At 42.4% G+C, this 24,219-nt stretch overlaps 1 protein-coding gene across 1 annotated transcript in view; it reads right to left on the reverse strand.

Annotated features, from left to right (window-relative positions):
- Positions 1-6,396: 6,396 nt before the first annotated feature.
- The window catches only part of si:dkeyp-72a4.1 (uncharacterized protein LOC100148058 homolog), a gene marked incomplete at its 3' end in the record, with an annotated part of 44,509 nt that continues 26,686 nt past the window's right edge, over positions 6,397-24,219 (reverse strand). The window contains exons 2-4 of the mRNA XM_046317646.1: positions 22,024-22,145; positions 9,042-9,171; positions 6,397-6,431 (exon numbers count right to left, since the gene is read on the reverse strand). Of these exons, the coding sequence (XP_046173602.1) occupies positions 6,397-6,431; positions 9,042-9,171; positions 22,024-22,145 (287 nt within the window). The remainder of the gene's footprint in view (positions 6,432-9,041; positions 9,172-22,023; positions 22,146-24,219) is intronic.

Raw genomic sequence — 24,219 nt, forward strand, 5'->3', positions numbered from 1 at the left:
TAAAGCAGGAAGCACCAGTGTCAATAAAAAGGTGGTCAGAAGCAGATGCTAAGCTACAGGACTGTTTTGCTAGCACAGACTAGAATATGTTCTGGGATTCTTCCTATGGCATTGAGGTGGCCACGACATCAGTCATTGGCTTCATCAATAAGTACGTCAATGATGTCGTCCCGACAGTGACCGTAAGGACATACCCCAACCAGAAGCCATGGATTACGGCAACACTGAGCTAAAGGCTAGAGCTGCCACTTTCAAGGAGCCAAGAGATACACGCTTGACCTCTCCCCTCTCTGGCCCAAGTAACTTAGTCTTGACAGAGAACAGATGACTGCAAACCCGGCCATAGTATTATACAAAAATTAACATTCTGATGAGAAGTAACTTACAAACATATTATGAATATAAAACATCTTACCTATGTTACCAACTAATTCTGATTATTCCCCAACAGACTAAACGTCTCCCTCTGTAACTAGATCCTGGACTTCCTGATGGGCCACTCCAGGTGGTAAGGGTAGGTAACAACACATCCGCATCGCTGATCCTCAACACAGGGCTCTCACCCTCAGTGGTGCGTGCTCAGTCCCCTCTTGTACTCCCTGTTCACTCATGACTGCACGACCAGTCATAACTCCAACACCATCATTAAGTTTGCCGATGACACAACAGTTGTAGGCCTGATCACCAACAATGATGAGACAGCATATAGGGAGGAGGTCAGAGACCTAGCCATGTGGTTCCAGGACAACAACCTCTCCCTCAAAGTGATCAAGACAAATGAGATGGTTGTGGACTACAGGAAAAGGAGGACCGAGCACGCCCCCAATCTCATCAATGGGGCTGTGGTGGAGCAGGTTGAGAGCTTCAAGTTCCTTGGTGTCCACATCACCAACAAACTAACATGGTCCAAGCACACCAAGACAGTCTTGAAAAGAGCACGACAAAACCTATTCCCCCTCTGGAGACTGAAAAGATTTGGCATGGGTCCTCAGATCCTCAAAAGGGTCAACAGCTGCACCATCGAGAGCATCCTGGTTGCATCACTGCCTGTTATGGCAACTGCTCGGCCTCCGACAGCAAGGCACTACAGAGGGTAGTGCTTATGGCCCAATACATCACTGGGTCCAAGCTTCCTGCCATCCAGGACCTCTATACCAGGCGGTGTCAGAGGAAGGCCCTAAAAATGGTCAAAGACTCCAACCACCCAAGTCATAGACTGTTCTCTTTGCTACCGCACGGCAAGCGGTACCGGAGCACAAAGTCTAGGTCCAATGGACTTTTAAACAGCTTCTACCCCCAAGTCATATCACTTCTGAACATCTAATCAAATGGCTACCCAGACTATTTACATTGCCTTCCCCCCGCCCCTATTTTACACCGCTGCTACTCTCTGTATTTTTCTATGCAGAGTCACTTCAATAACTCTACCTACATGTACATGTTACCTCAATTACTTCGACTAATCGGTTCCCCCGCAAATTGACTCTGTACTGGTACACCCTGTATATAGTCTCGCTATTGTCATTTTACTGCTGCTCTTCAACTACTTGCTACTTTTATTTCTTATTCTTACAACTGCATTCTTGGTTAGGGGCTTGCTAGTAAGCATTTCACTGTAAGGTCTACACCTGTATTCGGCGCATATGACTAATACAATTTGATTTGTATTAGAGAGAGAGAGAGAGAGAGAGAGAGAGAGAGAGAGAGAGAGAGAGAGAGAGAGAGAGACCCCTGTAACAGACCTGTGTGGGCCTGGAGCACTGAGCCCAGTGTGTTAATGCACTGCACTACTAGAGAGCATTATAGTGAGCAGACACACTGAAAAGACTGGGAACAACAGGCCAGAAAGGGACTGCAGGACATACCTGTGAATAGAGGAATATTGGTTTTAGGAAAAGTGAAGTTAAAGAATGGGCTTGAATGGAGGATAAGACAATAGGTGTTAAAAGCATGGAGTCTTCCTATCTCATATGCTGTAACCCCTGAGAAGGACAAGACAGACTAAAATATACTAGCAGGAGGGATGAGGGAGGGAGGGATTGGGGGGGGGGGATGACATGAGCGTTAACATCTGGAGTGGAGAGCTATCTGGAGAGAACATTACCTAATGACGTCTAATTAGTGGCTCTCACCTGGAATTTGACTGAAACACCACACACACGCTTCTACACATAAACAAGTGAACACACATAACTTGTGTGTGTGTGAACGGAAACATCTCCAATGCCCAAGAGAAGGGAAGAGACAAGAGGTCGTAAACAAAATTGCATCAACCTCATCCAGTGGATAACAGAGGGTCGAAAAGAGGGAGGGAAGAGGAGAGGAAGAAGAGAGGCATTACGTCATTTTTTTTTACATAACACTTGAGATAAAGGGCTGAACCCAGAACAGTGGATACAGCACTGCTTTCATCCATAACAATAGACCCAGTGACTGAAGCACTGACCCCAGTGCTATGCATCACACACATGAGAAACCAACTGAACATAATCCCAGAGACGTGGCATAGCACATGATTCACCACACTGAGTTAGTGTGTGTATGTACAGGGTTGGGAAGTGATGGATTACATGTCATCCGCTACATGTAAGGGATTACAAAAAATGGTAACTGTAATCCGTTACGTTACAAGCAAAAATATTGTCATCGGATTATAAATACTTTTGAAAAACTACTTTGAGGATTACTTCTGAATTTAAAAAAAAAACTTTGACACTTCTCAAATCAACATTGAAAACAGGTGAAAGTTTAAGTTTGTTCCACATGAGCGAGTCTGACCACAAGTCACACCAAATGTGTTTGATAGATCGTGGGAAAAGAGCAGGAATAGACTTTTGTAGGCTACAGTCCAAGATATATCTTCCAATGATGCGACTGCTGTCGGCGTCCAAAGATTATCCAACTTGAATTAACGCTTGGAGATAAAGGATGACAGCAGTGATGTAGTCTACGGCGAAACGGATATCACTTATTATTGATTTTTATATAGCGCATTGATGAGAATCACACCACTGCTCTCTCATTTAGCTATTTGCGCCTTACGGATTGTGGTTGTTGTGGATGGCTGTTCACAAATCTAAATGTGTATTGGAACCTAGTAATGGTTCAATTCCAGAAGTTAAAGCTGCCTATCAATCATTGTTCTTGAAACCAGTGGACAGCCTGTGAAAAATGCACTCTTACAACAGCTGCACACTGCGGATCCCAGCCTACGGAATAAAAGTGGAGCTTTTATTGCCCAATCGAATTCATGCCTTATGGACACATGCTTAAACTCGCACACTTTTGATAGACTTAAAAGGGGCAATCTGTAGTTGCTACATCCATTTTCTGTCACGTCTACTCCCTTTCCGGCCTCTAGGTCATCAGGCTGCTGATTACCCCGCACACCTGTCACCATCGTCTTACCCAACCCTGTGTATGTATGTGTGTATATGTGTGAATGAGAGAGAGAAAAAGAGAGAGAGAGCAAGAGTCAAAGAGGTCAGCATACGGTTACACACATATCCTCTCACCAGTCAAGCAGATATGAATATTCCTTTGACCACTTGGAGTTGTTGTTCATTTTCCTGCAAAGTCATTCTTATTTCTGAAAGGGTTTCAAGAGCATTTGTAGCATTAATCTTGATCTCCCTCCATCTCTCTCTCTCTCTCGTGCATGCACTTGCACCAGAAACACACACACACACACACACACACACACACACACACACACACACACACACACACACACACACACACACACACACACACACACACACACACACACACACACACACACACACACACACACACACACACACACACACACACACACACACACACACACACACACACACACACACACACACATCAAAGAACCATCTCTACTGCTTTCTGATTGAAAACACCACTCCCCTCAGTGACAGAACAGAGCAATGACGTGAGATCATTTCACAAATCAATACTTAATTTCATTGAATGTGTCCTTTTGACCCCCACATTGATTTTGATCAAGATGAGTTTTACCGTTTGTGACTTCAAATGCACACCTGGTGTTTGAAAGACACAGAAAGAGAGTGAGAAAGAGAGATGAGGGGGGAGAGACAGTGTGAGAGAGAGAGAGAGAGAGAGAGAGAGAGAGAGAGAGAGAGAGAGAGAGAGAGAGAGAGAGAGAGAGAGAGAGAGAGAGAGAGAGAGAGACAGAGAGCAAGAGTGCAAGCGAGAGAGAAAGAGAAAGAGAGAGAGAAAGAGATGAGAGAGAGAGAGTGAAAGAGCTGTCTTACCAGTGCTAGAGTTCCTCCTCTTTTTCCTAAAATGCAGCTAACTAAAGCATCAAACAACTAAGTGGCTACTCTAAGTACTCTAATAGTCCATACTACCTACCTGTATTGTCAGAGGGGGGCAAACAAGTGTCTATTTGCAGACACCACCAACGATGTTGTTGTAGAGCACCTGACAGTGCTACACAACAGTGCCCATAATTGCTGGGTAAGCATACAAGGTTTTCACAACACATACAAAACACTTACACAACCGTGCCAAGCTGATGACCATACCGTCCATTGCAATGAGGCCTGGGATTGGTGGGATAACAGTAACATACTGACAACCAACTCAGAAACAACTCAGTACTTTTGATATAGAGAACAGTATACCACATATGTGCTTACATATTGTAGTACAAGCCAAAGATACTTCGCCTGCGTGGCTACTGTTGCATACCATCAAAACGTTGATCAGTTAGGCCGGTGCTGTTACAACGTTACACAATGTTTCTGAACGTTTTTAAGGGAGGTAGGATGAACATGTGTTGACACTTTTGGTGGGACAACATTTCTTGACAAAAAGTTGATTGAGGGTTGAGCCAAAGTTGATACACTCTTAGGGAATTACAGGGACACTGTGCAGACATTGCTGCCGTAAACCTTCTGAGACGGAGACATCCCCAAGGCATTGTTAAGGTAAACTGTTGGGCTCATTTTAGGACAATGTTCTCCTCGGCTTCATAGAGAGGATAAATGCCTTGTTAAAACAGGGTGTTAGGCTGTCAATCTAAAAATACATACTTTCTAGGTGTAATTCACTCAGGCGCTGTACAACGTGACCGATCAAGAGTGGCCTACAGTACTACAGTAAAACCAAAATAATCCTAACAAAATAAAATAATAAAAACCTTACTGTAACAACAGTTTTATTAAGTAATACTGAAGTCATGCACAGTTATCAGTTTCTATGTAGGTTTATGTCACCCATTCATTGTCAGTTAGAGATACAATAGGACCCAAAAGTATAATCAGTGCTCTAACTCCTCCTTGCCCTAGTCTGGAGCAATGAAGTGGTGACTCAGGGTACCGTACTAAACCGCAAATGACCTCTAAGTCGCACAGCATAATCGCAAAACTTTTAGTGGAGCAATCACTGTATATTACAACTCTATGTTAGATGTTTCCTCACCATTTACGTAGTATAGCTAAACCGCTAGCAAAACATCAGTGCAAGTGATGGGGCATCTGAGCATGTTTTTTTATGGCCAAACTACCTTTAAAAAGAAACATCAAACCAAATCTGGAAATTATTTCAGGTGATTTGAACATAGACTCAGAAACAACATAAAAACGTCCCTTTTTCAGGACACTGTCTTTCAAGGATTATTAGTAAAAAATCCAAATAACTTCACAGATCTTCATTGTAAAGGGTTTAAACACTGTTTCCAATGCTTGTTCAATGAACAATAAACAATTAATGCACCTGTGGAGAGGTCGCTAAGACACTAACAGCTTACAGACGGTAGGCAATTAAGGTCACAGTTATGGAAACGTAGGACACTAAAGAGGCCTTTCTACTGACTCTGAAAAACACCAAAAGAAAAATGCCCAGGATCCCTGATCACCTGCGTGAACATGCCTTAGGCATGCTGCAAGGAGGCATGAGGACTGCAGATGTGCCAGGGCAATAAATTGCAGTGTTCGTACTGTGAGACGCGTAAGACAGCGCTACAGGGAGACAGGAAGGACAGGTGATCGTCCTCGCAGTGGCAGACCACGCGTAACAACCCCTGCACAAGGAACGGTACATCCAAACATCACACCTGTGAGACAGGTACAGGATGGCAACAACAACTGCCCGAGTTACACCAGGAATGCACAATCCCTCTATCACTGCTCAGATTGTCCGCAATAGGCTGAGAGAGGCTGGACTGAGGGCTTGTAGGCCTGTTGTAAGGCAGGTCCTCACCAGACATCACCGGCAACAACATCGCCTATGGGCACAAACCCACCGTCGCTCGACCAGACAGGACTGGCAAAAAGTGCTCTTCACTGACAAGTCGCGGTTTTGTCTCGCCAGGGGTGATGGTCGATTACAGACCAGTATCCCTTCTTTCTTTTCTCTCCAAAACTCTTGAACGTGCCGTCCTTGGCCAGCTCTCCCGCTATCTCTCTCTGAATGACCTTCTTGATCCAAATCAGTCAGGTTTCAAGACTAGTCATTCAACTGAGACTGCTCTCCTCTGTATCACGGAGGCGCTCCGCACTGCTAAAGCTAACTCTCTCTCCTCTGCTCTCATCCTAGATCTATCGGCTGCCTTCGATACTGTGAACCATCAGATCCTCCTCTCCACCCTCTCCGAGTTGGGCATCTCCGGCGCGGCCCACGCTTGGATTGCGTCCTACCTGACAGGTCGCTCCTACCAGGTGGCGTGGCGAGAATCTGTCTCCTCACCACGCGCTCTCACCACTGGTGTCCCCCAGGGCTCTGTTCTTGGCCCTCTCCTATTCTCGCTATACACCAAGTCACTTGGCTCTGTCATAACCTCACATGGTCTCTCTTATCATTGCTATGCAGACGACACACAATTAATCTTCTCCTTTCCCCTTCTGATGACCAGGTGGCGAATCGCATCTCTGCATGTCTGGCAGACATATCAGTGTGGATGACGGATCACCACCTCAAGCTGAACCTCGGCAAGACGGAGCTGCTCTTCCTCCCGGGGAAGGACTGCCCGTTCCATGATCTCGCCATCACGGTTGACAACTCCATTGTGTCCTCCTCCCAGAGCGCCAAGAACCTTGGCGTGATCCTGGACAACACCCTGTCGTTCTCAACCAACATCAAGGCGGTGGCCCGTTCCTGTAGGTTCATGCTCTACAACATCCGCAGAGTACGACCCTGCCTCACACAGGAAGCGGCGCAGGTCCTAATCCAGGCACTTGTCATCTCCCGTCTGGATTACTGCAACTCGCTGTTGGCTGGGCTCCCTGCCTATGCCATTAAACCCCTTCAACTCATCCAGAACGCCGCAGCCCGTCTGGTGTTCAACCTTCCCAAGTTCTCTCACGTCACCCCGCTCCTCCGTTCTCTCCACTGGCTTCCAGTTGAAGCTCGCATCCGCTACAAGACCATGGTGCTTGCCTACGGAGCTGTGAGGGGAACGGCACCTCAGTACCTCCAGGCTCTGATCAGGCCCTACACCCAAACAAGGGCACTGCGTTCATCCACCTCTGGCCTGCTCGCCTCCCTACCACTGAGGAAGTACAGCTCCCGCTCAGCCCAGTCAAAACTGTTCGCTGCCCTGGCCCCCCAATGGTGGAACAAACTCCCTCACGACGCCAGGACAGCGGAGTCAATCACCACCTTCCGGAGACACCTGAAACCCCACCTCTTTAAGGAATACCTAGGATAGGATAAGTAATCCCTCTCACCCCCCCCTTAAGATTTAGATGCACTATTGTAAAGTGACCGTTCCACTGGATGTCATAAGGTGAATGCACCAATTTGTAAGTCGCTCTGGATAAGAGCGTCTGCTAAATGACTTAAATGTAATGTAAATGTAATGTAAATGGTCGAATTCGTGTTTATCGTCGAAGGAATGAGCGTTACACCGAGGCTTGTACTCTGGAGCGGGATCGATATGGAGGTGGAGGGTCCATCATGGTCTGGTGCAGTGAGTCACAGCATCATCAGACTAAGCTTCTTGTCATTGCAGGCAATCTCAACGCTGTGCGTTAAAGGGAAGACATCCTCCTCCTTCATGTGTTACCCTTCCTGCAGGCTCATCCTGACATGACCATCCAGCGTGACAATGCCACCAGCCATACTGCTCGTTCTGTGCGTGATTTCCTGCAAGACAGGAATGTCAGTGTTCTGCCATGGCCAGCAAAGAGCCTGGAACTCAATCCCATTGAGCACATCTGGGACCTGTTGGACCGGAGGGTGAGGGCTGTGGCCATTCACCTCAGAAATGTCCGGGAACTTGCAGGTGCCTTTGTGGAAGAGTGGGGTAACATCTCACAGCAAGAACTGGCAAATCTGTTGCAGTCCATGAGGAGGAGATGCACTGCAGTGCTTAATGCAACTGGTGGCCACACCAGATACTGACTTTTACTTTTGATTTTGACCCCCCCTTTGTTCAGGGACACATTGTTCAACTTCTGTTAGTCACATGTCTGTGGAACTTGTTCAGTTTATGTCTCAGTTTTTGAATCTTGTTATGTTCATACAAATATTTACACATCATTTTTAGTTAGAGCACTGAAATATTTAAGTTCGCTGAATTTATATTTCTTTAACATGCTCACATGACCTCATCACTTCCATCAGATTTTTAACTAACATTGGCTAAAGTTAGCTGAAGTTTGTAATGGCTGTTTAATAAATAAAGCTGAAAATACATTTCCCCTGGCCCATAGAGTACTTTCAGGGTGAGGAACCATCTAACATCAAGTTGTAAAATACTGAACTACTCCTTAAATAGATGTTTTCTTTCCCTTTAAGCAATTTACAGAAAGGAGAGAAACTATGTAGAGACTCAACTTTGCCTGAAACAATTGCATGATCTGAAAGACAAAAGCAATATAACATTTATTATCCCTGATCTCAGACCAGATTTTCCAAATCAACTCTTTCCCCTTATCAGAGGATAAAACCAGAGCTGATTTGAGGAGGAATGCAAGCTCAACCTCTAGTGGATGTCAAAGAGTATTACAAAAAACAAGCTCTGTGAGTTTTGCATGTGTGTGTGTGTTTGTGCCTGTGTGTGTAATTATGTGTGTTCTCACCACTCTCAGTGGACAGCTGGCTGTGGAATTCTGGGCTGTGGAAGTTGGTTTCCACGGGGACGCTAATGGTGCGTCGTAGTAGCCGAACCTGACACAACTCTGACCTCCTCTCCTGCAACAACAAAGGATGGATCTGCTGAGAGACAGAGAGAGAGAGAGATAACAATTATATGAGAGATATTTTTGACCAGATTCAGGATCTTGGGCATTTGACCAAATTTCTTACTTCACAGTAGGGTGTTTTTTTATGTTGCAGAAATGCCTTCTTGAACATGTAAACTTTCATATGCCTTGATTACAAACATGTACGCGATCCTTAAATAGGAATAAAGATGTTAAAATATAGCTGCGAGCAGCAATGAACGGGGTTCACAGGATGACAGAAAGGACACAAGATCTGTTGGCTAAAAAATAAAGCACACTATCGTGTAGGAACTATCTTCCTTTATGTGCAATCAGTGAAAGCATTAAAATGTTCATCTCTCAATACCACAAAGATGACTCAAGTGAAGTTTAGTCTCGTGATGTAGGTAAGTTATCTTTGAATTCAGCAGGTAATTATCTTTAAATCAAATCAAATTTTATTCACATACACACGTTTAGCAGATGTTAATGTAAGTGTAGCGAAATGCTTGTGCTTCTAGTTCCAACAGTGCATTAATATCTAACAAGTAATTTAACAATTCCCCAACAACTACCTAATAGACACAAATCTAAAGGGGTGAATGAGAATATGAACATATAAGTATATGGATGAGTGATGGCCGTGTGGCATAGGCAAGGTGCTGTAGATGGTATAAAATACAGTATTGTCACGAACCGGTTCAAAGCCCGTAACAAAAGGGAGACAACGTGGAGATAAGGAGTAACAAAAGATATATTTATTAACTAAAGCAACTAAGGAAAATATGGTGTGTGTAATCAGTAATCAGTAGTGTAAGTGAGTGTTTTGCATGCATGAATGTGATAATGCAGGGTTTTGAAAGGTGCTAAGGCAAACAACCAAAAACCACCAAGAAACACAACAACAACTATCAAAGTGTCTGCATGGAGAGAGTCTCCTCCATGAATGGGGAAGTGGTGTATTTATCCTGGGAGACACCGGGCCCAGGTGTTTCCCATGTAGCTGACGACCCTCACAACTCCGCCCACCAGCATCCTAATAAGGAAACAACAAAGAGAGAATACGGCAGATAGAGTGGGAGGGTCGTCATATTAAATACACAAGTGATATGAGTAATGTAAGATATGTAAACATGATTAAAGTGGCATTATTTAATTAGGACTAGGCCCCTTTGTTCTCCATTTCGCCTGAAAGACGTGCCCAAAGTAAACTGCCTGTAGCTCAGGCCCTGGAGCCAGGATATGCATATAATTGGTACCATTGGAAAGAGAATACTTTGTCAGTTAATATAACACAATAGATGGTAGGAGTAAATCCATAGAAAAACCAACCAGAATTTTCTTTTGAGAGTGACCATCCTCTTAGAAATGCAAGAGAATGGTCATATTGTAAAATAGCTCCCTAGATGCTATTCCTATGGCTTACACAGGGTGCCAGCAGTCTATGTTCAAGGTTTCAGGTTTGTAACTTCAAAAACGAATAAGAAATAACAGTTTGTAAGAGGACACTTTCTTGGAAATCCATGTTTCTACAAGCCATGACGAAGTTGCTCACCTGCTAAAATCGGTTTCCTATTGAACATACTTCTCATCGAAACAAATATTATAGTTTAATTAAATTTTAGTGTGTCAGAAGAAAAATAAAAACATATTTTGACTTTATGAAACAAAGTCTAGGGGTAGATTTTTGGATTCCTTTCTCTGCAAGTTGAACGAGCGGATTACTCAAATCGATGTTGCCAACTAAACTGACTTTTTGGGATATGAAAAAGGATTTAATCTAACAAAAAAACACTACATGTTATAGCTGGGACGTTTTGGATGACAAATCAGAGGAAGATTTTCAAAAAGTAAGTGAATATTTCATCTTTATACAGTGTGGAGAACAAGTATTTGATACACTGCCGATTTTGCAGGTTTCCGTACTTACAAAGCATGTAGAGGTCTGTAATTTTTATCATAGGTACACTTCAACTGTGAGAGGCGGAATCTAAAACAAACATCCAGAAAATCACATTGTATGCTTTTAAGTAATTATTTTGCATTTTAATGCATGAGTATCGGTCTGGGGGCTCCATGCAAGATCTCACCTCGTGGGGCATCAATGGTCATGAGGAAGGTGAGGGATCAGCCCAGAACTACACGATAGGACCTGGTCAATGACCTGAAGAGAGATGGGACCACAGTCTCAAAGAAAACCATTAGTAACACATTACACCATCATGGATTAAAATCCTGCAGCACACGCAAGGTCCCCCTGCTCAAGCCAGCGCATGTCCAGGCCCGTCTGAAGTTTGCCAATGACCATCTGGATGATCCAGAGGAGGAATGGGAGAAGGTCATGTGGTCTGATGAGACAAATATAGAGCTTTTTGGTCTAAACTCCACTCGTCGTGTTTGGAGGAAGAAGAAGGATGAGTACAACCCCAAGAACACCATCCCAACTGTGAAGCATGGAGGTGGAAACATCATTCTTTGGGGATGCTTTTCTGCAAAGGGGAAAGGACGAATGCACCGTAGTGAAGGGAGGATGGATGGGGCCATGTATCGTGAGATTTTGGCCAACAACCTCCTTCCCTCAGTAAGAGCATTGAAGATGGGTCGTGGCTGGGTCTTCCAGCATGAAGCATCTCAAGAAGTAAGAAGCATCTCAAGGTCCTGGAGTGGCCTAGCCAGTCTCCAGACCTAAACCCAATAGAAAATCTTTGGAGGGAGCTGAAAGTCCGTATTGCCCAGCGACAGCCCCGAAACCTGAAGGATCTGGAGAAGGTCTGTATGGAGGAGTGGGCCAAAATCCCTGCTGCAGTGTGTGCAAACCTCGTCAAGAACTACAGGAAACATATGATCTCTGTAATTGCAAACAAATGTTTCTGTACCAAATATTAAGTTCTGCTTTTCTGATGTATCAAATACTTATGTCATGCAATAAATGCAAATTAATTACTTAAAAATCATACAATGTGATTTTCTTGATATTTGTTTTCAATTCCGTCTCTCACAGTTGAAGTGTACCTATGATAAAAATGACAGACCTCTACATGCTTTGCAAGTAGGAAAACCTGCAAAATCGGCATTGTATCAAAAACGTGTTCTCCCCACTGTATGTGAATGAAAGAAACCTGTGCCTGTGGGAAAATATTTTGACGTGGGGCGCCGTCCTCAAACAATCGCATGGCATGTTTTCGCTGTAATAGCTACTTAAATCAGACAGTGCAGTTAGAAAAAAAAATAATTTAAGCTTTCCGCCAATATAAGACACATATATGTACCAAAATTTTTAAAATCCATAATATTTATTCGAATTTATTTGAATTATGCGACCTCCCAGTTTCACCGGATGTTGTCCCACTAGCAGGACACCAGCAGACAACATCCGGTGAAATTGGAGGGCGTGCAATTCAAACAAATAATCGCAATATTAAACATTCATGAACATCTACGTCTCTTTTATCATTTAAAAGCTTCAGTTCTTGTTAATCTAACTGCATTGTCCGATTTACAGTAGGCTTTATGGCGAAAGAATACCATTAGATTGTCTGAGGACGGCGCCCCACATTAACATATTGTTCAACCAGCACATGCTTCATAAAATCACAAAAAGCAATGAAATAAATCACTTACTTTTGAAGATCTTCATCTGTTTGCAATTCCAAGGGTCCCAACTACAACATGAATAGTCATTTTGTTTGGTAAAATCCTTTTTTAAATCCCAAAAAGTCTGTTTAGTTGGCGCCATCGATTTCATTAATCCACTCTTTCAAGATGCAGACAAAGGAGTCCAAAAAGCTATCGCTAAACTTCGTCCAAACTGGTCAAACAATGTTTCTATTTAATCCTCAGCTACTCTTAAGCGTGCGCCCTCTCCCTCGCTCGCCGAAAGACTGATATTGTTCTGGTGCTCTTCTCACCAAAACTCGAAATTCTTTCTTGTTTTTCAAAACAGAAGCCTGAAACCTTGAATAAAGACGGTTGACATCTAGTGGAAGCCATAGGAATTGCAATCTGGGAGACAGATATCCATAGAAACAATAGGTTTCCATTATAAGAGCCAGGGAGCTAAAACAAATAATTCTGGTTGGTTTTTCTTCTGATTTTTGCTTGCCATATCAATTCTGTTATAGTCTCAGACATTATTTCAACAGTTGTAGAAACGTAAAAGTGTTTTCTATCCAATGCTACCAATTATATGCATATCCTTGCTTCTGGGCCTGAGTAACAGGTAGTTTACTTTGGGCACGTCAGTCAGGCAGAAATTATGGAAACTAGACCCTATCCCAGAGAGGTTTTAAAGTGACTAGTGATCCATCTGTTAAAATGTCCAGTGATTGGGTCTCAATACAGTATATACATGTGATATGAGTAACTTACTGCAGGGGCAGTATTGAGTAGCTTGGATGAAAAGGTGCCCATTGTAAACGGCCAGCTCCTCAGTCTCAGTTGCTAATATATGCATATTATTATTAATATTGGATATAAAACAGTCTAAAGTTTCCATATTGTCTGTGAGTAGAACATAACTGATATTGCAGGTGAAACCCTGAGGAAAATGAAATCATGAAGTGGCCTCTATTTTGAAAACTCCATGTTCCATAGCCTCCCTTTGCTGGATTTAAAGGGATATGAACCAGATTTCTTTTCCTATCGCTTCCTCAAGGTGTCAACTGTCTTCAGACATAGTTTCAGGCTTTTATTTTGAAAAATGAGCCAGAACGATAACATCGCGTCAAGTGGTCACATGAGTTTTGCTCACGCAACAGAATTTGGATAGGTATTGCTTTTCCCTCTCCTACTGTGAAAGACATTTGCGGTTGATATATTATTGATTATATATTTTAAAAACAACTTGAGGATTAATTATAAAAACGTTTGACATGTTTCTGTGGACATTATGGAAACTATTTGGAATTTTTGTCTGCGTTGTCGTGACCGCTCTTTCCTGTGGATTTCTGAACATAACATAACAAACAAACAGAGTTATTTTGGATATAAAAATAATCTTTATGGAACAAACGGAACATTTGTTGTATAACTGGGAGTCTCGTGAGTGAAAACATCCGAAGATCATCAAAGTTAAACGATTAATTTGATTGCTTTTCTGATTTTCGTGACTTAGCTACTAAATGCTTAGTGTACATAATGTTTTGTTATGCTATCGATAAACTTACACAAATGCTTGGATTGCTTTCGCTGTAAAGCATAATTTCTAAATATGAGACGACAGGTGGATTAACAAAAGCCTAAACTGTGTTTTGCAATATTGCACTTGTGATTTATTTTTTGGTAATATTATTTGACTGTGGCGCTATGCTATTCAATGGTTGCTGATGACAATTATCCCGCTTAAGGGATGGGTAGCGTCAAGAAGTTAATTAAGATGTGTAACATTGTTAAAGTGGCTTTATTTAAAGTGGCATTGTTTAATTAAAGTGACTAGTGATCCATTTGTTAAAGTGTCCAGGGATTGGGTCTCAATATAGGCAGCAGCCTCTGTGTTAGTGATGGCTGTTTAACTGTATGATGGCTTGAGATAGAAGCTGTTTTTCAATCTCTCGGTCCCAGCTTTGATGCACCTGTACTGACCTCACCTTCTGGATGATAGCGATGTGAACAGGCAATGGCTTGGGTGGTTATTGTCCTTGATAATCTTTTTGGTCTTCCTGTGACATCGGGTGCTGTAGGTGTCATGGAGGGCAGGTAGTTTGCCCAAGGTGATGCGTTGTGCAGACCGCACCACCCTATGGATTGCCTAGCAGGTTGAGGCCGGTGCAGTTGCAGTATCAGGCTGTGATTAAGCCCAACAGGATGCTCTCGATTGTACATCTGTAAAAGTTTGTCAGGGTTTTGGTTTACTGGCCAAATTCTTTCAGCCTCCTGAGGTTGAAGAGGCGCTGTTGCACCTTCTTCTCCACACTGTCTGCGTGGGTGGACCATTTCAGTTTGTCCGTGATGTGTACGCCCAGGAACTTAAAACTTTCCACCTTCTCCACTGCTGTCCCTTCGATGTGGATAGGGGGGTGCTCCCTCTACTCTTTCCTGAAGTCCACGATCATCTCCTTTGTTTTGTTGACGTTGAGTGAGAGGTTGTTTTCCTGACACCACACTCCGGAGTTGAGTGCCCTCAACTCCTCCCTGTAGGCTGTCTCATCGTTGTTGGTGATCAAGCCCACTACTGTTGTGTCGTCTGCAAACTTGATGATTGAGTTGGTGGCGTGCATGAACACATTACTTAACGTATTCAGTTTAAATATCAATTCTGGGGTTAATTTGACAAATGGTTTATTTTAAGATTTGTGAAATATTTTCAGCGTTAGTGTACTGGTGTACTGTGGTCGTCTTTGAATTCTGTGACTTTATTTAGTTGAAATCTGTTATTTATTTAATTCTTATTTGGCACACTCCTCATTAGCAATGCAAAATACATCGATACACTCTCCCACCTGTGATACGCTGACTGTGCAAGAGGACTTCCGGTTTCTAATTTCAACAAATAACATATGCCGTTTTCACCACAGTATAGGGCAATAACACGTGATTGTACAGATATACTAATCACGATATTTCACACTGTTCATCTGCATAAATCTAATATTCATTTCCACTTGATCAATAGTTATTTCTCTAGTATCCTATGGTGCCACTGACATCTGAAGTGCCACTAACTGGTCTGGTGCAGCCATCTGAGGTTGCAGTGACTTATTATTAACACAGCTTCTAATGACATGTACTTAAGGTTTACACATTTCATAGCCCCATGTCCATCGGTTCAGTTCTTATAGCCCCGGTGTGATAAGGTGCCATCTAGTGGTGTAGCTTGGCTGAATTTGAAGACAGCAATCATTCTCAAATTAATTTGAGGCTAAATTAATGAAGTCTATATACTAAATCTTGAGTGAATTTGACTTTGTTTTGTTTGACCTTTAATTAACTAGGCCAGTCAGTTAAGAACATATTCTTATTTACAATGATGGCCTACTCCGGGCAAACCTGGGCCAATGGTGTGCCACCCTATGGGACTCCCAATCACAGCCGGAAGTGACACAGCCTGGATTCAAACCAGGGATAGTAGTGACACCTCTTGCACAGAGATGCAGCGCCTTAGACCACTGCGCCACTCGGGAGCTTATAGTTCACGAGAAGAAGAATTCTAAAGTATTTTTAGCATTAGCATATGTGCAAATGTGCATCTAGAGATACAGTGCGGCCATATTTGAATGCAGCAACATTTTATTCTCAAAACCATTAAAGACTGATGTAATGAGTCTAAATACAAAATATGGAGTGATTCGGACATATGGTTCATGAGGAGAAGATGATTGCAGGTGATTTTGAGCATTAGTGTTGACATTTACCTACATTCCAAATTTTGTGAAATTTGGTCCTATGGTTCGGTTCATGAGAAGATTTTTAAAGTATTTAAAAAAAAAGTATTTTAGCAAATTAGAATATGTGCTAAGAAATAAAGAAGGAGAGAGGGTGATAGGAGTGTAGAAAAGTTAGGAAATAATAATAATAATAATATATGCCATTTAGCAGACGCTTTTATCCAAAGCGACTTACAATCATGTGTGCATACATTCTACGTATGGGTGGTCCCGGGGATCGAACCCACTACCCTGGCGTTACAAGCGCCATGCTCTACCAACTGAGCTACAGAAGGACCATAGTAAAACGGGAGAAAGTATGAAAGAAAGAAACATACAAAGAAGGAAATAAAGGTAGATAGAAATACTGAGGTCTTGATGAATGTGTATCATAATATTCTACAATCCGCATGAACAAAATATGCTAATTTTCCCACCACTGGTAGGTTGCTGTTTCCAACAAATGCATCTGTTGCTTGTAAAAATGATTTGCCGATGAATTAATGCACACAACATGTACATTTTTCACTTAAGTTTTCATGTACCGAATAAAAACCTAAAGTTCATTGGAAACATTTTTAACTCTACCGATCATTTTGTAACAGAAACGGTTGCGTTAAAGAGTAAATGTGCTTACTCTGGTCATGACACCTGTGCTCTAGCCAGTGGCTCGCAGATACAGTACGTGTAGGCTGTGCAGGTTGTCTAGTCTACATGGTAAGGTTATTATGGATAAGAGTGAGAATATTTCAGAGAAACAACATAAAAAAAGTCTGTTTTTTTCTTTTCATCTGACAAATCTGAGTGGCATGTACCCCTGTGCCCCTTCTGGGCATGACGCCTCTGGCCTACATGATGAGATTATTATGGACAAAAGTGTATTTTTATTTGTCAAACGATAGTCAAGCATCGATCATCACGTCACCAGAATAAGACCCTTGATATTGATTGGAAAGCACCATCATGCTCATCTGCACCGCCTGCAACCGCAGGGCTTTCCAGAGGGTGGTGCGGTCTGCTCAACGCATCACTGGGGGCAAACTACCTGTCCTCGAAGACACTTACAACACCCAATGTCATAGGAAGGCCAAACCTGTTCACCCTGCTACCATCCAGAAGGTGAGGTCAGTACAGCTGGGACCGAGAGACTAAAAAACAGCTTCTATCTCAAGGCCATCGCTAGCCGGCTTCCACGCGGTTACTCAACCCTGCACCTTAGAGGTTGCTGCCCTGTATACATAGACTTGGAATCACTGGCAACTTTAATAATGGAACACTAGTCACTTTAATACTGTTTAAATAATGTTTGCATACTGCTTTACTCATCTCACAAGTATATACTGTATTCTATTCTACTGTATTTTAGTCAATGCCACTAAGACATTGCTCAATCTAATATTTATATATTTCTTAATTCCATACTTTTACTTTAAGATCGGTGTGTATTTTTGTGAATTGTTAGATACTACTGGACTGTTGGAGCTAGGAAAACAGGCATTTCACTACACCCACAATCACATCAGCTAAATGTGTGTGTATGTGACCAATAAAATTGGATTTTTATTTAATTTGATTTGTCAGGACAGTACCTTTCTCCTCTACCATGCATACTGAATACTGAGCTCCCATTGATTAGACAGGCACAGAAAAAAAGGAGAGATGGCTTGAATGAGAGAAGGATAAGAGGGAGAGTAAAAAGAGGGGGCCAGATGTCCTTTCAGCGGTGTGATAATGGCTTTATCGAGCCTAGCGCACTCGGGTCAGCTCAATACCTGTCCCCGTCCCCTCTCCCTCTTTCGCTCCTAAAGCATATCACAGCATGGAGTACCACTGAGTACTAATGATTGGACTTTATTAGATTGCCCTCTACTGGTGAAATGTTGTTGGTGCATCGTGAGATTACAGTACATTCACTGGGAAACGGATAGGGAGAGAGAGGTCACTCCTGTTCCCTCCTTTTTTCCCATTAGGAATGAATGGGAGAGAAGCAGAGTACCCTGAATGAATGGGAGAGAAGCAGAGTACCCTGAATGAATGGGAGCGAGGCAGAGTTCTCGGGACATGAGGTACAATGAAAGTTGAGAAATTAGTAGCTCTTTTTAGTGATGGTGAAAAGTAAGAACATTCTTTATTTCATGTCCAAAGTGTCTCTCTCTCTCTCTCTCTCTCCTCTCTCTTTCTCCCTCCCTCTCTCTCTCTCCCTCTCTCTGTCTCTCTCTCTCTCTCTCTCTCTCTCTCTCTCTCTCCCTCTCCCCCTCTCTCTCCCTCCCTCTCCCTTTCTCTCCCTCTCTCTCCCTCTCTCTCCCCCTCTCTCATCTTGAGATCTGTCCTGCTTTTAAAATGGTCCATAATTGCCTTTAGCCATGAGGATATATCAGCAAATTTCCAATTGCAAAAATAATAGCTGCTGAATCGATTGTAGAGAACGCCATCGGAGTGTGTCTGTGCTCTATTAACTTGTCTACATGCTAGCATTGCAAGAGAGCACATACTATTCTTGCTTGAACTCAGAAGCTTCATGGCAGACTTTTGGAGCTGAAGTGTGTTTAGCAGTAGGTTCTATGTTTCAAGTTTCAAGTTTTTAATGTCACATGCATCAGTACAGTGAAATGCCTTTCTTGCAAACTCAAAGCCCAACAATGCAACAATCAATAACAATGTATGACAAAAAAATAACAAATAAGAAATAGGAATAAGAAATACACAACAAAGTAAGTAAGTGAGCATACCATATACAGCAAATATTTACAAAGTCCGTTTCAATACAATATTTATTGGAGTGATGGAGGTAGACATGTATAGGGGTAAGGTGACTAGGCAACAGGATATAAGAACAGTAGCAGCAGCTTGTATGAGTGGGTGTGTAGAGTCAGTATACATGTATGTGCATATTACGTGGGAGTGAGCAAATGATGCAGTGGGCTGGCCAGCCAGGCGTTAGGGACATGTGTTCATATGTATGTCCTCTCACTGGAAGCACACTGTACCCAACTTGCCCTCCGCTCTGTCAGAGTGTCTGCTGCTGAATGAATAGCGAAGCTAGCCCGTAAAGCAGTCTGGCCCGCAGTCAGAAACAGGCTTAACTTGCTTCTTTCACTGACAGCCAGTTTGCATCCCAAATGGAACCCTATTCCCTATACAGGACTCTGGTGAAAAGTAGTGCACTATGGGTCCTGGTCAAAAGAAGTACACTATATAGGTAATAGGGTGCCATTTGGGACTCAGTGGTCTCGCTCTCTCCAGCAGCATGTAACAGTAGGTCTACAGTACAGTACTGAACTGTGGTGGATGTGCTGGTGGTCGTGAGTCCCAAATCTACACTGAAAAAAACAAGGTTCTTAATTAAATGGTTCTCCCTTAAGGTTCATTGGAGAACTCTTGCCCAATGAAGAACCTTTGAGTTAAGTGTGGAGTTCTTGACATGGCATCTATGATTCTTGAAATGTTTGGAAGCCTGCAGATATGCACACTGCGATTAATTAAATGAACAGTCAGTGGTGTAAAATGACCAGAGTTGAACCACAACCATGGCCATCATTATCATATTTCCCAGCATGCTCTATTGCAGTTTGATTTTTTTTTAAATGCTTGTTTCAATATCTATGTTTTTGCATGCACATCGATTGATTAATTCATCTTATGCTACTCAAATACAAATAACAAATGTTTCTAAACTATTCCAATCTTTTACTCTTTTAACTTATTTCACGTGTTACTGAAATAGTTGCTCCAGTTTGTTAAAGGTAGTCTCATATCTTAGTCTCCCCAACCTGGAAGTCATTCTGAATGCACGTTGTGGTTGAATAAAATTACATGGCAACTGTGTTATGTTAAAACTAGGCTCTCAATAGAAGGCCTTATGAAATATGTATTGTCTTAAAGACCATTGTAATGACAATATATTCAATTAGGATCTCACTTGGTGAAGGCCACTAATCCGAACATGAATGAATGCAACAAGCATGTCTCTGTCACTTGCAAACACAGTCATGGGTGGTACTGGTAAGTCTAAAAGTCACTCGAAAGGCAATATGTAAAATATGCAAATAAGGCTTGAAACATCACAGCAGGGCTATTCAATTCCAGTGCTGGAGAATCAAAACATTTCTGGGTTTTGGATTTTTGTGTGGTTCTTCAAAGAACCATCCCATGTATGGTTCTTCAGAGACTCTAAAATGGTTCCCCTATTGCATCGTTTTCAAGAACCTCATTTGGATCCAATTTGCACCTTTATTTTGAAGAGTGCATCTTCACTGGATTATCCTCACACGCTAATTCCCTCATGGTCTTTTGGAGGAGCATTATGTCGTCCATGTTAATTCCCACTGGCTAGATGATGATAATCCCATCACTACGATGCCACACTGCCACCAGGAGTTACAGCCACACCGTCTGTCATGACGTGTGTGTGCTCGTGTGTGTGTGTGTTCATGTGTGTGTGTTGTTGTTGTTGTGTTCCGTAGATGGCATGGTCTAATCCATTCTGTAGCTCCTGTATCTCCTCCATGACTTTTTGAAACATTCATCTTTAGCCATCACATTCATCTCACGAGTATGTGTATGTGTGTGTAGGATTTCCTCTTTAGAGGATCCTGACACATATCCTTGACAAACACCCCATGCCACCATGTTCCTTTACATGTGTCATCTGAATGGAAGTCCTTGCGCAATAGCAACACCATCACGTCGGCCCTCTAATCTCGTGCTGCACCCTCTAACAGTCACGCACACACACACACACACACACACACACACACACACACACACACACACACACACACACACACACACACACACACACACACACACACACACACACACACACACACACACACACACACACACACACACACACACACACATATATATCTTAGTAGGGTTATTATTTATACAGTCGTAACCTCAGCCCATCCTCAGCCCAAGTCTGTGTGAATGGGTCTCTAAGGTGTTATAAAGATTAGCAGTAAAGCATCATGCTTTATGAGATTTGAAGTACTGGTATATGCAGACGATCTTCAGACAAATCTAATAATTGTATTTCACTCCGCTGTACAGCTTTACCACCAGCGTGTTATTGTGTGTCTGTGTGTAAGTATCTCTCTGTGTGTCACACACACACACACACACACACACACACACACACACACACACACACACACACACACACACACACACACACACACACACACACACACACACACACACACACACACACACACACACACACACGCGCGCATTACTACGGCAGAGTAGAGCAGTCCACAACAGCGCCACAGTGTTCAGTCATTTGATTCACTACGCACCAGTAGCACCATCACCAGCACAGTAACACCAAAGAAGAAAGAGGGAGAGAGATGGAGGAGAGCGGGTGAGAGAACAGGAGAAGCAGATAGATGGTGAGAGTTGGGGCAAGAGGAGAAGGAGCGGGGAGAGGAAGAGTGAGAAAAACTGTGAAGAGAAGGAGAAAAAGAGAACTGATGTTGTGCCAGGTCAGTAGGTACCTCCTCCTTGTCCAGGAGCAGCATCTGACTGTCGGTGACCACACAGAACTTGGGGTTCCACACAGTCCTCTCATCATAAGGGTGACCACTTGACATCCAGTGAGCTGGGGGACCCCACATGTCTAGAGAGAGAAGGGCGAGAGGGGGGAGAGCGAGAGAGAGGAGGGAGAGGGAGAGCGAGAGAGAGAGAAAGTTAAAGGAAAACTTGTCAACTTAACACAGTTTCATATATCAGCAGATTTGAAGACAGAACCAGAAGATGAACACTTTAAAAACAACAGATCTGACAACCTGTGAGATGCAAATACAACACAAACCTGAAACTAAGTGAACAGAAAAACCAAAAGGCAATCAGAGTTGTATTCCATGTGTCTCTCTTCTTATGTAAAATAGGATTGCTTCCACGGCTCGCCCAACAAACAATTCTGCTCAGTCAATATAAAACCTTGTATACCGGTACTTTATTCCTTAGTGAGATATCTGAGTCAAGGGTAGTCACTGCAAACTGGGCACAGACGTCAACAATTCATTGACTATTTCACGTTGGTTCATTGAAATGACGTGGAAAAAAATGTTGATTCAACCAGTGTGTGCCAAGCGGGTAGAGTGCTTTCTGCTCCTTCTTTTCTCATCGACAGGATGTCAGAGGAGGAATATGATGCATACAAAACACCATGGCTACTGTCGGCCTCTTAGACAGCTAAAGCTGCAGCACCTGGATCTCAGATATTATGAGATGAACACAGATCCGGTCATAAATAAGCAGTCTTTGGACGTCAATGGAGCAGAATATTCTCTTTTCTCTTTTCAAAACTGGTTGAACTACTTGTTCAACCCTGCAGGTACCTGCAATTTACCACAGGTGAGATAAATTAGACATTAAACAATATCACTTGCCTCCAACCAACCAACCAACCATCCAACCAACCAACCAACCAACCAACCAACCAACCAACCATCCAACCAAATTAATTATAATAATAATTGAGTCCAGGGCTCATTTTCCCAAAGGCATCTTATTCAGGCTAAGTTCATCGTTAGAACCATAGGATCCTATGGTTCTAACAATGAACGTGTGCTTTTGGGAAACCGGGCACCGGCCATTTTTTAATTTGAAGTCCTATGCAGTTGTAAAGAAAAAGAATACACATATGAACACCAAAAGTATTTTTATTTCAACTGATTTAAGTAGAAATTGTGAATCATGCAAGGGTGCCAATATACAGTGAGCTCCAAAAGCATTGGGACATTGACACGTTTTTTTTTTGTTTTATTGGCTCTATACTCCAACACTTTGCATTTGAAAAGGCAAAATGACTGTGCGGTTAGAGTGCAGACTGTCTGCTTTCATCTGAGGGGAGTTTCATTCATATCGGGTGACTTCTTTAGAAATTACGGCACTTTTTGTACATAGTTCCCCTATTTTAGTGGACGAAAAGTATTGGGACAAAATCACTTATATGTGTATTAAAGTAGTCAAAAGTTTGTATTTGGACCCATATTCCCAAGCACACAATGATAACAGCACGCCTGTGAATCTACAAACATTTTGGTTGTGTTCGATATTATTTTGTGCCAAATATAGTAAATGAATAATAAATGATGTATGGTGTCATTTTGGAGTCACTTTTATTGTAAATAATAAGAGAATATATTTCTAAACACTTATACATTAATGTGGATGCTACCATGATTATGGGTCAACCTGAATGAATCATGAATAATGATGAGTAAGAAAGTTACAGAGGTATAAATAAATAAAAATGCAAACCTCCCCTGTTATTGTAATGGTGAGCGGTTAACATGTCTTGGGGGTATGCAAATAGCCATATCAGACAGAAAATATATAAGGTAATTAGACTGAACAGATATACAATGATTTTGTCAAACTTGTGAGGCTCTTCATGCTCATTCAAAGTATTTTCTGGTACTTTACTACATTTGATTTTCAAAGTCTCCATTACTAACTGTTTTACATTCCCTGAGACCAACCAGAAATGTTCCCTTGTTCAAGTATTCCCTGATTCTCATAAAACAGCCACACATTTGGTGTCTCGTTTCTGCATGACCAAATTTTCTGCAAAAAAAACACATTTCCAATTAAATAATGGTATTAACACACACTTGAACATGTGTGAAATTGGATAAATGTAAACACTCACGTATTTATTATTATAAATGTGTGTGATACTGTGT

The sequence above is a fragment of the Oncorhynchus gorbuscha genome, linkage group LG20 (assembly GCF_021184085.1).
Source record: "Oncorhynchus gorbuscha isolate QuinsamMale2020 ecotype Even-year linkage group LG20, OgorEven_v1.0, whole genome shotgun sequence".
Classification (NCBI taxonomy): Eukaryota; Metazoa; Chordata; class Actinopteri; order Salmoniformes; family Salmonidae; genus Oncorhynchus; species Oncorhynchus gorbuscha.